Source organism: Ricinus communis, chromosome 1 (genome assembly GCF_019578655.1).
Source record: "Ricinus communis isolate WT05 ecotype wild-type chromosome 1, ASM1957865v1, whole genome shotgun sequence".
Lineage (NCBI taxonomy): Eukaryota > Viridiplantae > Streptophyta > Magnoliopsida > Malpighiales > Euphorbiaceae > Ricinus > Ricinus communis.
This window is the reverse complement of record NC_063256.1, coordinates 35172470-35187156: the sequence shown is the minus strand read 5'-3', so window position 1 is coordinate 35187156 and position 14687 is coordinate 35172470. Positions and strand designations below refer to the sequence as shown.

Here is a 14687-nt window from a genome sequence, read left to right as displayed (position 1 = left end):
CCATACTATTATATAGTAGAATTTAAATTTTAACCTTAAGTTTTTAATTTTAATTAATAGATCTCCACTTTTATTATTAAAATCCTATATTAATAAGTATATGTATTGTGTTATTACATCTAGAAATATAAGATAATTTTTTAAAATTTGGATATATTATCTAGTTTGATTTTTATTTTTATAATATTAAAATCTAATATTTATATAAAAATAAAAATATCATTATATGAATTCAATAAATTTTTTATTAATAAATAAAGAAACATATTACATATAAATTAAAAATAAAACTATGTACTTTTAAGCAAAATTATTAACTTTTAAGTAAAACTACGTGCATAGTTTTTTTAAGTAAAATTATGTAATTTTGATATACCAAACTAAAAAAATCTAAATAAAACTACGTAGTTTTGATGTACCAAACTAAACAAAACTTAAATAAAACTACATAGTTCTGAGTAAATTTATGTAGTTTTAATGTACCAAAATAAAATTAAAAAAAAAAACTAAATAAAACTATATAGTTCTGAGTTAAACTACGTAATTAAGAAAATCTAAGACAAATAAACCCTAATTCTATTATCCTCTTCTTGTCTCCAACTCACGTCAACTCAATCCTCTCAAAACCTCCACCACCCACTCTCTTCTTTATGCCGTCGTTCACTCTATTGCTACTGCCATTCATGTCGCCGCTGCTGCAGGTAGCGTCGCTCTTGCTGCCGTCATTTTCAGCCGCTACTCCGTCTCCTCAGGTAAGTTAAGCTAGGAAGGAAACAACTTTGTCAAAATAGATGTTTGCCAAAGGTTCTTGAATTAACGATTTTGATTGTGGCTGTCATTTTGACTTCGAATTCTATTATTGTTTTGGAAATTAGAACAGAATGCTTGGACAGATTCTTGTCGTTCTAGGTTTTTGGTTATGTTGGACCAATATAGTGTAAAATGATAAATTGTTGGAATTTGTTTTTTCTACAAATTATGTCTAAGATTCTTCATGGACAACAGAATTGTTAATGTGCCTTTATTCTACAGACTCGTGGATGGTGGAATGTATTTTGAAAACTTTCAAAGGAATGCAGTGTTCATCTCTAGTTTTTTGTGTCAATATCCTCCAAGCTCTAATGATTGAGGCTGCGGGTGAAATTCCCAAAGTTTGAACCTTATGAAAATGACTTGCATATTAGTCTCAAATATTAAAATACGGTTGTCCAAAATTCACAATTTATAAGCAATAGATTCCAATCAAAACCAAGGGCTGTTAGATATATTATGCCAAGATTATGTAAGATTTCTAATCAGCTGAACCAATAACTTAGGTTTAGTTTTAGATTTTCATTTGTACTTTTTATTTGAATTAACTGTTGCTTTTTAGTTAACAATTCATTTAGTATAAATATTTTTTATATTTATTATAAGCAATAGATTCCAATCAAAAGCAAGGGGTGTTTTTTTTTTTTCAAAAGTGGTATTGCATTTTATTTAGTTTTTATTATTTACAATATTATTTTAATTTTTATTAAATTTATGATTGGTTTGTATTAATATATCGAATATCTAATGTTGAATACTTAGACTTGATTAGTTCATGTTTTGTTATTTTTTATTTATTTTTATTTATTTAAATTATTGTAAACAGGTTCAGTAAATGAGTACCTATTTAATTACCCATATATTCATATAAATAGATTTTCATGGATAGGTACCTGCTACCCATTTAAATACCCATAAGATTTATTTAACAGTCATTTAATTTAAACGGATTTTAATCAGTTTCGGGTAGTTTGCGGGTAATCCTATTAAGATTTGAGACGGGTTCAGCTTACAAGAGCCACTTCTTAAACGGATTTGGGACGGATTTAGTTAAGTATGGTTTAAATGGATTCGGATTCGAATAGCATTAAATGGGTGGGTACGGTATCCGTTTTCATCACTGCATGAGTGTGCAGATACCTGATTTCTCTTGCTCCCAATATTTGGGACTAAAAGGAGAATCATTATAAGGAGAGAAATTAATGGTTTTAGTTTCCATTTATTTTGAAATTAATAGTTTTTTTTTCTTTAATCCCAGTCAATATACTAATGAGTCTCCTAAATTGTGAGTTATTCTATCACACACCGGTTGTATTTTATGTTTCTAGATGTGACCTGCTATAGTGGGTGAATAAAGAAATAATGCGTCAATAAAGGTCTGTTAATGCAGCTGGTAGTTAGTGGCTGATAGCTGGTAGCTGGTGGTTGATAAATTAAACTGTTTGGTAATAATTTTATTAGTTGTTGCTGCTAATATGTTAAATGACCATTTAAACTATAGTTTATTTTTAAATATATTTTATTTTATTATACTATTTTCAATGATACAATTTGGTAAAAATAATTTATAATAACAAAAATGTTATAGTTAATTTTATTTAGCCCAATTATATTTATTATTAAGATATTTATAAAAATTATTTTAGCACTAATAAAAAAATTCTAATTTTAAATGCCATAATTATAAATATCATAAATATCTAACTATATAATTTTAAAATGATAATTATTTATTATAAATAATAAAAAAATTAATTATACGAGACCAACCTAAAATAAAATATTAAATAATATTATCTGAATAAATAAAAAATTAAATCAGCTAGCAGCTGATAAAGAAAAAATTATAAAATAGAAATGATACAATCAACAACTGATTAGGACTAAATTAGCTATCAGTTGCTAATTCTTTAGTCTTTACCAAATACTTTAATATAGTTGTTCAGTAGTGATAAACAATTATGAATTTCACAAAACCCGTGAACCAAATTCCTTCTAAGTCTCGTCTCACTTCACACAAATACCCATGGGCGTTGTGGAGGTGAAGAATAAATAAATGGCGCTTCGAAGAAAAGAATACTTCGGATGAGGGAGTTATACAGATGGCATTGGGCCTGTTATCAGAGTATCAACTTGCAAATGGGGTGCAGAGGCTTCTAACAACAACTGTGGACAGAGACACCAATGTTGGCAGCTCCCATTGCCTGGTAGAATCAAGCTTAACTCACTTGAAAGAAATAACCTAAGAATTAGGTTTTCATTATTGTATTCTGATATCAAAAAGAGATACATCAGCCTTATATTTATACTTATATGTAAGACTTTGATAGAAACTAAATAACAAACTCTTAATAGCTAGACTCTAAATTTAAAAGATAAATACTTATCATATCCTAAATTTAAAAGATAAATACTTATCATATCCTAACAACCCTAACAACTCAAAATCTCAACACTCCTCCTCAAGTTGGTGCATAAATATCATACATGCTCAACTTGCCTGAACAAAGAACATGTGACTCGAAATCGCTTTGGTAAGGATATCCCAACCGATCTTCGGAACATACTTTAGGCAATTCTATGATATTCTCATCCAACTTCTCTTTGATAAAAAATCTGTCAACCTCTACATGCTTTGTCCGATCATGCTGTACTGGATTATAAGCTATATCACGTGCTGCTTTATTGTCACAATACAATCTAACTGGCTGCCTCAGTGCGTAACCTAAATCTTCCAAAATTTGTTTTAACCATAAGGCTTCACACACACCAACAGCCATTCCTCTGAACTCAGCCTCTGCACTAGACCGGGCAACAACATTTTGCTTCTTGCTTCTCCATGTCACAAGATTTCCACCCACAAACGAAAAATATCCAGCCCAATCACCATCAGTGTAAACCTCTATGTTTTGCCAATCTATATGTTGAGTGAACAAAATTCCTTTTCCAGGTGTAGACTTCAAATACCGTAAGATTCTTATGACAGCATTCATATGTCTTTCTCCAGGATTATGCATGAATTGGCTAACAATACTCAAAGCATACGCAAGATCAGGTCTTGTGTGAGCTAAATACATTAATCTTCCTACAAGTCTCTGATATTTTCCTTTATCAATGGGTACTTGGTCTACCTCAATGCACAACTTCAGGCCTTCCTCAACTGGTGTGTCAACTGGTTGACATGCTGACATTCCAGTTTCATGCAATAAATCCAATGCATACTTCCTTTGAGACAGAAAAATTCCTTTCTTTGATCTTGAAACTTCAATCCCAAGAAAATATTTCAAGCAACCCAGGTCTTTCATTTCAAACTCTTTGGACAAGTATTCTTGTAATGCCTTCCTCTCTTCTGGATCATTTTCTATAACTACCATGTCATCCACATATATAATGAGAGCTGTGATCTTCCCATTTGCCTTCTTTATGAATAAGGTATGGTCTTCATTACTCTGATGATATCCAAAAGCTTTCATAGACTTTGAAAATCTCCCAAACCATGCCCGTGGAGATTGTTTCAGTCCATACAACGATTTTTTCAACTTGCAAACTTTCCTATTCTGCATTGTTGACATACATCCAGGTGGAAGCTCCATATAGATTTCTTCGGATAATTCACCATGTAAAAAAGCATTCTTAACATCAAACTGCTGTAATGACCAATCCAAATTTGCAGCCAAGAATAATAACACTCTCACAGTACTGATTTTAGCTATAGGAGAGAAGGTTTCAGTGTAATCAATCCCATAGATTTGAGTGTATCCTTTTGCTACCAATCTTGCTTTGAATCGCTCGATTGTGCCATCTGCTTTATACTTTATGGTGTAGACCCAACGACACCCTACTGGTTTCTTTCCTACTGGACAATCAACAAGCTCCCATGTTTCATTCTTTTGCAAGGCTTTCATTTCATCGTTCATTACAGCTTTCCATTTTGGATCAGATAAAGCTTCCTGCACCTTTGTTAGGAATAGATCAGATAATTGATTTGTGATGACTTATTTGATTCTGACAGGTTATGATTCGACACATAATGACTCATTGGGTATTAAACTATACTAGAAATTTCAGGCTCATAACTAAGTTTAGGAATACCTCTGGTGGATCGTTCTGGTAATTGTTTTCTCGGTGGATCGGGTTCAAGAATAGGAATATCTTCAGCAGGTGATTGGCGTGGTATTTCAGCTTGGGATTCAGGGTCTTCTTCACTTGAGGACTCTTCTTCAATCGATGGAGTTAGATCTTCTTGCTCAATACGTATCCCATGATTTTCTGAGTGATCACCAACACCATTATCAACCACTTCATACTCCTCCTGAAATTGATAATCTAATGTCTGAATTTCTTCATGTCTCTCCTCCAAAAATTCAGACTCAAAATACATCACATCTTCATGAAAGACTACATCTATGGATATGAACATACGTCGAGTTGGAGGATGATAACACCTGTACCCCTTTTTATTTGTTGCATATCCAAGAAACACACATCTTATTGCTCGAGGAGCAAGCTTATGGCGGTGATGTTTATGAATATGTACAAATACTACACAGCCGAAGACACGAGGAGGTAAGTTTGATGTTGATGGAGCAGTTGTAGTATCATTAAGAACCTGAAAAGGTGTCTGAAAATCAAGAGTCCATGAAGGACTTCGGTTAATTAAATATGCAGCAGAAGTAAGAGCTTCTCCCCAATATGATAATGGCATTTTTGCATGAAGCAATGAGGCATGAACAACTTCTAGTAAATGCCTATTCTTCCTTTCAGCTACCCCATTTTGTTGGGGTGTATAAACACATGTACTTTGATTGACAATTCTATTTTCTTCCAAATAATGCTTCAATTCAGAGTTATGGTATTCACCACCATTATCGCTGCGAAGCACTTGAATATGTGCATTATATTGAGTCTTAACATGTGTATGAAATTTCTGAAATAATGCACTCACATCACTCTTAGATTTCATTAAGCACACCCAAGTCATCCTTGTGCAATCATCGATAAAAGTAACAGACCAACGAGATCCCCCCAAAGTTGAAATTTTAGATGGACCCCAAACATCAGAATGAACAATCATAAAAGGTAAATGACCTCTATTAAAACTTGATGAAAAAGAGCTTCGATGACTCTTGGCAAGTTCACAAACATCACAACGAAAAATAGAAACATCAATGTTGTTAAACAAACCAGGAAATAACTTTTTTAGGTAGCCAAAAGAAGCATGCCCTAGTCGTCTATGTTGTAACCAGATTTCTGCTTCATTTTTTTCCTTCTTTGGACCATCCATTGCAAACGCATGATGCAACTTGGAAGAAGTATTCGATTGCATGTCCAAGTAGTATAAATTCCTTCGCCTAATACCACAGCTAATCGTCTGCTTCGTTTGGATATCCTTAAAACAACAGAAATTGGACCAAAAAATAACAATACAAGACAAAGCTGATGTTATTTGGGAAACATATAAAAGGCTGTAATTTAATGATGGAACAATTAAAACTGAGTCTAAATTTAAAGAATTGGTGGCAGTAATAGATCCCTCTCCAATAATTGGAACCTCATTACCATTTGCTATCAAAACAGATTTTTGTAAGGATGGTCTAAGTTTCTTAACCTGTCCAGAATCAAAGGTCATATGATTTGAAGCACCAGAATCAATTATCCATGTATTATCACAAACAGATGTAGAAATATTAAACACCTTACCTTCCTTGCTTGTGGTTGCTACTAATGTTGAAGTTGATTCAATATTGTCCTCACTTGTTTTGGTTTCAGCAACAGCGGAAATCAGGGAATTCTTAGCTTTCCTTCTTTGTGATCCTCGATTCTGATCCCACCAATCTGGATAGCCTATAAGCTCAAAGCAACAATCTTTGATGTGGCCTGACTTATTACAATGAGTACATTTTTGTGTGGACTTTTTAATACCAATAGATGTCTTTGACTTGTTGCGAATCACCATAACAGCAGCATCGAAGTCTCCATAGTCTCCTTTTAATGTTACACGGCGGTTTTCCTCTCATCGAATCAGGGCATAGCTTTCTTCTAGGCCTGAAGTAGACTCCTGACGTAGGATTTCTCCGCAAACCTGCTCAAAGTGATCATCCAGTCCAGCTAAAAATATATGCACCCGTAGTCGTTCAATAGATTTTTTGTACGCAACCACATCATCAGGATCCTTCATTACCACTTTGTCTCTGTGATCCAATTCCTGAAAAATTGCAGTTAGTTCTCCATAATATTCAGAGAGAGATCTTTTATTCTGTTTGGCTGCAAATGCTTTCTGGTTTAAGGCGAAGAGCTGCAACTCATCACTGCCATCATAGAAAGCTTTTGATAAAGCAGTCCAGATTTCATGGGCAGTGGATAAGCGTAAATATCGCTTCATAATCTCTGGACTCATAGACATTAGCAGCCATCTTTTCACCTTTTGGTTTTCAGCATACCACTTTTCATACCCATCCTCTGATTCAGCAGGTGGTTTTGTTTTTCCCCGAATATAGGAAAGCTTTTCTCTTTCAGCAATATGCATTTCCATTAGTTGAGACCATACATCATAATTTGATTCTGTAAGCGTAATTCCTGCATTGAATGCTCCTTCAGATTGAATGATAATAGGTTTCGATCCAGATGGTTCACCATCTCTACCACTCATGTTGTTTTAAGTGTTTCAAAGCCTTTTTTTTTTTGTAGGCTCTGATACCAACTTGAAAGAAATAACCTAAGAATTAGGTTTTCATTATTGTATTCTGATATCAAAAAGAGATACATCAGCCTTATATTTATTTATACTTATATGTAAGACTTTGATAGAAACTAAATAACAAACTCTTAATAGCTAGACTCTAAATTTAAAAGATAAATACTTATCATATCCTAAATTTAAAAGATAAATACTTATCATATCCTAAATTTAAAAGATAAATACTTATCATATCCTAACAACCCTAACAACTCAAAATCTCAACAAACTCTGATGCCAACTTTTTCGGCTCTAACAAGATTGGTTTCCGGGCCGTGTTCAGGAATGACAATGTTGAGGTTATGGGGTCTGCAGTATGGCGGAAAGAGGAAGAGTCACCAGAGTTGGCTGAAGCAATGTCAATTTTATTTGGTATGAAGATGGCTCTGGATATCTGTTTCTTAAGCTTAGAAGTGGAAAGTGGTTGTCTTACTGTGATGAATGGTCTACTGCAGTCTTTTCAGCTTCATTTGGTTATTTGCGATAATTTAGCATTAGTTTTTTCTTTTCAGTTTGTTTCTTTTAAGCATGTTCTAAGGTGCTACAATGGATGCTGCTCTAATTAAAGTTACAATTCTATTATAATAAAATTAATAATAAAAATAATATCTAATCTTTTTTGATAATTTAAAATTATATTATATAAATTTTAATCTTTTGATAAATCAAAGTACTTTTAAAATATTTACATTTTATTAGAATTTAATTATGCTAGAAATTAAAGTAAATAAAAAAATACTAATGAATTACTTTTATACAGATACTAAAACTGTCTTTTGTTAAAAATAAAACTTTATTTTATTTTAATTTAAAAATAAGTTTAAAAGAGCCTGATACTTACTGATAACGGTTTTATGGTCTCATTTGGTCGGTTTAGAGTAAATATTTTTAACTAAACTAATAAAGTCGATTTTTAAATATTTTAACTCTTAACCAAGCCAAGTAACATTAAAATATAATCAAACTAAAGTTATTTGGACTCGGTTTGAATAGTTGACTTGGTCGATTTAATGAAAAAATAAGTACATAAATTAAAAAATTTGAAAAGACCGTATAAAATTTAATAAAATATCAAATTAAAATCATATTACCGAATAACAATCAACCTTAACAATACTATAAAAAGAAAATACAAATTCAGAGTTGTGAACTTGAAATTCTTAGCACAAACAATTTGGAATGAAATATTCTCAAAAAGTTAGTAAAGATCAAATAACATACAAAAAAACTCCAATACATAGAATAATTAGTTTGAGACCCCCGCAAAGCTCCTTCAGTTATATTCTAGTATTATGGCATCCTCCTCCTTCCAATTGGTTGAAGATTAGTATTGATGGCTCGACTTTTGGCCCTCAAAGTGTTGTAGCAGTGGGTAAACTTTTTTGAAACTATAAAGGCTTTGTTAAGGGTTGCTTTGCTCTTCCTCTTGGCACTTCTTATGCTTACAATGTCAGAAATCAAAGCCGCTACTTATGCTGTTGATAGAGCTTTTCATCTTGGCTGGTTATATTTCTGGTTGGAAACTGATTCCCTCTAAGAAAATTGCAGATAGATTAGCTAAAGAGGTTACTTCTTTATTCGATCCTTTATGGTTCTTGATTTTTGTATTCCTTTGATCAATTATGATGGCCAAGGTAGAGAGAATTTTCGTTTCTCTTGATTATATTATAATTTAGAACTATAACCGATCATGAAATAACTTAAACCATGATTTTTAATTTAAATTGAATTGAATTAGTTTTATTTGATCGGCTTAGTTAACTTTTGCAATCCTATATTTAAGGTCTAGTTCAAGTGGCAAGAGCAATTGCTCTTAAGATTTCGTCTTTATGACGAATGTAAAAAAATAGCTACTCCTTATTGCGAAGCCTACCGCCCATTAGACCTCCTGTGAATAAAAAAAATAATTTTATGCAATCCTACTTAATAATTAAATTAAATTTTTGTATCAATTTAATCTTTTAATTAATTTAACTTTAGATAAAAGATATATAAGCGATAATTTATAATAAAATAATATAAAATTAAACTCAATTAATAATTATTTAATAAAAACTTCATAGAAAATTTTTTAGTATAAAATTATAATATAAAAAAATATAATTTTTAAAAATTACTAAATAACTAATATAATATAAAAGATAAAAAAAAAAATAGTAATTACCCTATATTTTAATGGTTACCTTCTTTCATTTTATTTAGCGGATTACTTATTTAGCAAGAAGTAGATAATATAGTTTAATAGTAAAAAGTAAAGATTAAAGATCTAATAGCTATAATTAATTAATTGATTCATCTTGGAAAAGCCCTAAAACCAAGGGACATGGCATCCAAAACTAAGTTTCAATGGCATTCGGCATTTTTGCAAAAGAAGCAGAAAAAATAAAGGCATACGCACCATAAAAATCTTTCAAAAAAATTACTAAACACCGGGACAACACAGCATTACGTTAATATGGTTTAGATTATGAAAGCATGCATACCCCATTTCTCCTAAAATTTACTCTGCAATTAACTAGTATCCAATTCCAAGTAGAAGCTGAAGAAAAATGCTGCAACTCATTTAACTTGACAGCTCCAGTTTCCACCATTAAAGAAAAATACCACCAAGAGTAGGGTCATTGCTCGCAAGCCTGGTTTCATGCTCGATTAAAGTCGAAGGATGATGATAATTTAGAGCTTTATTGAGTTTCAAACTAACATAAGCGACAAATAAAACCAAACTTCAACTTCTATGCTCAATAAACTCTCAGGACAGGAATTCAGGATAAAATCCAACAGCAAAAGATTCAAATTCTTATCCTTATTGCTAGGGTTACTGACCGCTCCTGGGACAGAAAACAATTTGCCCCAGTTACAAAATGGCATTCATATAAAGAAAGCTGTTGTATAACTCAAGCACTCTTCTTGACAGCCGCAGACTTGATGATGTTGACAAACTCCGGCTGATGATCGCAAATGTGGGTAATTCATTAGATTGAATACATCAGAAAAGGTAAATAAGAAACTATAGTAATCTTATCAAAGAAAACAATCACCTTCAGAGAAGCTCCGCCAACCAAAAATCCATCAAGGTCTGGTTGTCCTGCCAACTCTTTGCAGTTTGCTCCATTTACAGAACCTACAACGAGCAAAGAGGTACAGAAGTCAATTTCAAGCAAGCAAGTTTTATCATTCAAGTTGGCCAATATAGTCCTTAAAGGGGCGTATCTCCTCTCCTTGATGAATGTAGGGTGCTGCTACTTATGGGTCTATTTGAACCATCCCACCCCTTCCCCATTTTCCTTCTTTCTCCCACATCAAGAACAGTCAAAATACAATTAAAAAAACATAGAACAAATTTATACGACCAGCAAAGTTGAGTTTAGCCTCTTCAGGACTTTTGCTTTGCCATTAGTAGGACAATTTATCAAAAAAAGAAAACTCAACACAATAATATTATGATGGAGCAGGAGCAGCAAGAAAATGGTCAAGGCCAGAAATCTGGAGCTGGAACAGTGCAACTTGCTCAACAAAGCAAACGAAGGCAATTGAATAGCAGTAAAACCTCAAAATTCAGTAAAAGAAGAGATAATACACTCTATTGCATGTGATTTGACTACCATGCCATCAAATCCTCATACAAACAATATGGGATTTCCAATTATACTACTAAGCTACTAGCTTTTTGGATAATAACTAGCAGATTATTATTACATCTAACAATAGCAATCAAGTTTAGATGGCAGCAAAAATAGCTACCTCCATAAATGATTCTAGTAGATGCTGCAACTTCTGAACTAACATTGTCATGAAGCCATTTCCTCAATTCAAAATGAACCTGGGAAAAAAAAAATATCCACCAATGAAGTAAAAGCAATCAGAGTCAAGTACTCCAGTTGTTTAACATCAAACAAATCAGTATCTTATATATGCAGACAAATAATATCAACGCAGAACAGGTCATAGCTCTGTGAGCATATCAGTGACACGTAACTAATGCAGTATGAATGACAGGAAAAAAAAAAAAAAATAACTTCCACAGTTGTCAACTTGGCATAATAACAATCGTTATTGATGTGACATTCCAGCATGGACAGAATCCGGTGGAATTTATATAATGTAGAAAAAGATCGTAAACATGATGATCCAGAATATTGATTAAACAACTCGCTCGACTTTAGACTTACCTCTTGAGCCTGAGCAGGTGTTGCAACCTTTCCTGTACCAATGGCCCAAACTGGCTCATAAGCCAAAACAACATTATCCCAGTTTGATATTTTATCTGCAAATGAATGACAAGATAGTCTTCATCAGTGTAATAATATATGGAGAAAGTTAAATGAGCAGAAAATTATAAATTTATTATGGCTTAGCCCTTATGTAAGAAGCAAGTGATTTTCTAGGAAAAAGAAAATAAAGGAAGAAATTCTACTATTTTCCCAAAAGGAGAACATATGTTAGAAAGAAAGGAAGAAATTCTATCATTTTCCAAAAAACATATGTTAGAAAATATGTCAGCTTTCTAAAATTGCGGGTTCCAGTTACAAAGTAGCTACTCAAATCTTTTTTAAATGCAATTGACAGCTAAGTAGACTCTAATCATTTAATCCTTAATATAGAACCTACAGCACCAACTTCCCAAAAGTGAAATTTGCATCTTCAACAATAAGCACCTGCAATTGCTTTTGTTTGTGCAGCAACAACAGCCATTGTAGATCCTGATTCTCTTTGCTCGAGTGTCTCACCAATACAAGCGATCACTTTCAAACCTTGAGAAAGCGCATATGCAACCTTATCAGCGACAAACTGCAATAACAAAAAAAAGCTGTGCAATTAAGAAAGCCCAAAAGAAACAAAAAAATTTATGGTATATCCATAATAAGTCTTTTAAGGAGCTGTGCATATTAAGCAGCATGGATTAAGGGGACAAGATATGCCAATTGCAATGAGATGCTTACCTCATTTGACTCATTTAAAAGAGCTCTACGTTCAGAATGTCCAAGAATGACCCAAGGAATGGACAAATTCAAGAGCATCTCAGCACTGTGCATAAACAACAAGTCAACTTCAATTAATCATACACCAAAACAAAGAAGCATTCCATATCACATTTCATGTGTACACAAGGTAATAATATTGCAATTGGCAAGAAGTAAAAATGTATACAAGGATCAAATTTTAAGTGACGCTATTGAAAGAAAAGGCTCCCTGGAACAACCTTGCCTATAGATCTCATGAAGTACAAGATCTCTATTATTACATGACACCTTCATCTTCTTATACTATAACTCATAAAGTTTATCATCATAACTACAAATTAAAATGCGGCACATCTACCTAATGGAAGATAAAAGTAGCAGTTCATCACACTATTGCAGATAAGAACTTGGATGATTAGAAAAGTCCACAAGGCTACCTCCTATAAAGAAGGCATAAAGAACCACTTTCATCTATATAAAATACAAAAGTTCTTTTGCAGTTTCTCTGCATTTAAAATTAATGTTAACATCAAGACAATATTAGCACTAACACATGATAAACAGCAAAAGCAGAAAACTGTTGCCAAAATTTTATTTTTTTTAGAAAAGAAAATAAATAAAAGCAAAGACATACCTAACCTCCCCAGTAAAGGCACCACCTTTGCGAACCCAACAGTTTTGTGCTGCAACCTGGAAGTCGGGTCTCAATAAACTTTTGACCAAAGGAAGAAATACAAATGGAGGGCTCAGGACAACCTCTGAAATAACATAAAAACAGAACACCATTAGAAAACTTGAAATCAAATTACATAAAACTGCATATACGCATGAAAGACGAGTGAGAGAGTTGGAAAACTTGATTACTAAGGGAAACAACTTGACTATAGTGTAAAATGAAGTAAAGTAACCGTCCCACGTTCGCATATACATAAAATGGACCCAAGGAATGAAGGCCTATGCAAAGATGCAATGTAAAAGTATAGAGCTACCAAGTATGATATATTTCCTTCTATACCTCCATAACGTATATGAAATTCAAATTTTCCACACATTCTTTGAAAGTGAAGACTACCGGGAAATGTTTCATAGGACAAAATATCCAGATTGCTAATGGTTCAGTAATCACAAATCATACTTGCTTAGGTAGAGGTGAATTTGCATATATCAATATTTATCCTTTCAGTGCAATGAAGTCACAACAGAATGATCAATAAATTCTACAAGTGACTTAAAACTCAAAGCTCAAAATTCATATGTTAGTCAACAGATATAAACAAAATAAGGATCCAGGCAATTAAAAGACACATGGGAGCCAAGACATCTCATCAAATAATTTCCCATTCTAATTTCACTTTAAATCTTCAAACCACAAGAAAAAGAAAAAGAAAGAACTTTACCAACAACGTCGTCAGAAGGAACCTCAGCTTCATTCAAAGTGGTCACAATCTTCTTAACCTCCTCAGTTGTTCCATTCTGGAAACACCGAAATACATAAATAAATTAACAATTAAACTCTAACCCAGTACTTAATTATGAAATTAAAACACAACCCACAAATCAAATTGCTTCATACACAAAATCATATCTTGAATATCAGATTCAAACCCATCAGATCTAATAAAATCCACAACAAATCATAAAATATTAAAAAACTATATATATAATAGCTTAAGTCATTTCATGGTGATCAGATTTCAAGATCAGCATAATCTCACAGCAAAAGTTATCAAAAAAAGAAAACACAATTAAAAGAAGTGAAACCGTAAGTAGAAAGAAGCAAAAACAAATCGGAAACATACGCATTTCCAGTTGCCGCCGACGAAAAACTTTCTGCCCATAGTTGATTAGTTTCTAATAGTTTGGATTTGGGTGATAAAATCGAGAAGAAAGCAGAACTCTCACAACAACACTGATCAAACTCGCAGATTTTGGACCGGCTAGTAGCCATTTTATACTGATACTTTCGCCCACTGATCCATCCGAAGTGAGTGAGTGGTGTCCAAGTTTTCTCTGTTCTATGCTATTACCATATTACCCTTTTGTTTACTTTCTTTTTTTTCTTTTTTAATTTTCATTTTTCAGTTCCGATCATGAATAGCAGAGACCATTTCCGGTTTTAGTTCAACCTCTCCAAGTGATTGGATCTAAAATTGGATGAGAATAATTCTATTTTCAATTTG

The 14687-nt window shown here is 32.7% G+C and overlaps 2 protein-coding genes across 2 annotated transcripts; both read right to left on the bottom strand.

Annotated features, from left to right (window-relative positions):
- Window positions 1–6823: 6823 nt before the first annotated feature.
- Window positions 6824–7577, bottom strand: LOC125370043. The gene has a single exon (XM_048373623.1). It carries the CDS (start codon window positions 7457–7459, stop codon window positions 6824–6826), a length of 636 nt encoding a protein of 211 aa, XP_048229580.1. The 5' UTR covers window positions 7460–7577.
- Window positions 7578–10209: 2632 nt separating this feature from the next.
- LOC8286589 (triosephosphate isomerase, cytosolic) lies at window positions 10210–14467 on the bottom strand. Its single transcript, XM_048378604.1, has 9 exons — window positions 14307–14467; window positions 13905–13980; window positions 13142–13265; window positions 12487–12571; window positions 12202–12334; window positions 11716–11810; window positions 11288–11366; window positions 10585–10667; window positions 10210–10491 (listed from the first exon to the last, which is right to left on the bottom strand). The coding sequence occupies exons 1-9, from the start codon at window positions 14343–14345 to the stop codon at window positions 10441–10443; spliced, it is 765 nt and encodes a 254-aa protein (XP_048234561.1). The 5' UTR covers window positions 14346–14467; the 3' UTR covers window positions 10210–10440.
- Between the last annotated feature and the right edge of the window lie 220 nt (window positions 14468–14687).

Bases quoted from the DNA above. Each gene is read 5' to 3' on its own strand.
- LOC125370043 (XM_048373623.1), bottom strand. From the start codon at position 7,459: ATGAGTGGTAGAGATGGTGAACCATCTGGATCGAAACCTATTATCATT.
- LOC8286589 (XM_048378604.1), bottom strand. From the start codon at position 14,345: ATGGGCAGAAAGTTTTTCGTCGGCGGCAACTGGAAATGC. The intron at 12,335-12,486 runs GTAAGCATCTCA...TTGTTATTGCAG, and splicing joins TTTTAAATGAGTCAAATGAG to TTTGTCGCTGATAAGGTTGC. The intron at 11,811-12,201 runs GTGCTTATTGTT...ATTCATTTGCAG, and splicing joins ACAAACAAAAGCAATTGCAG to ATAAAATATCAAACTGGGAT.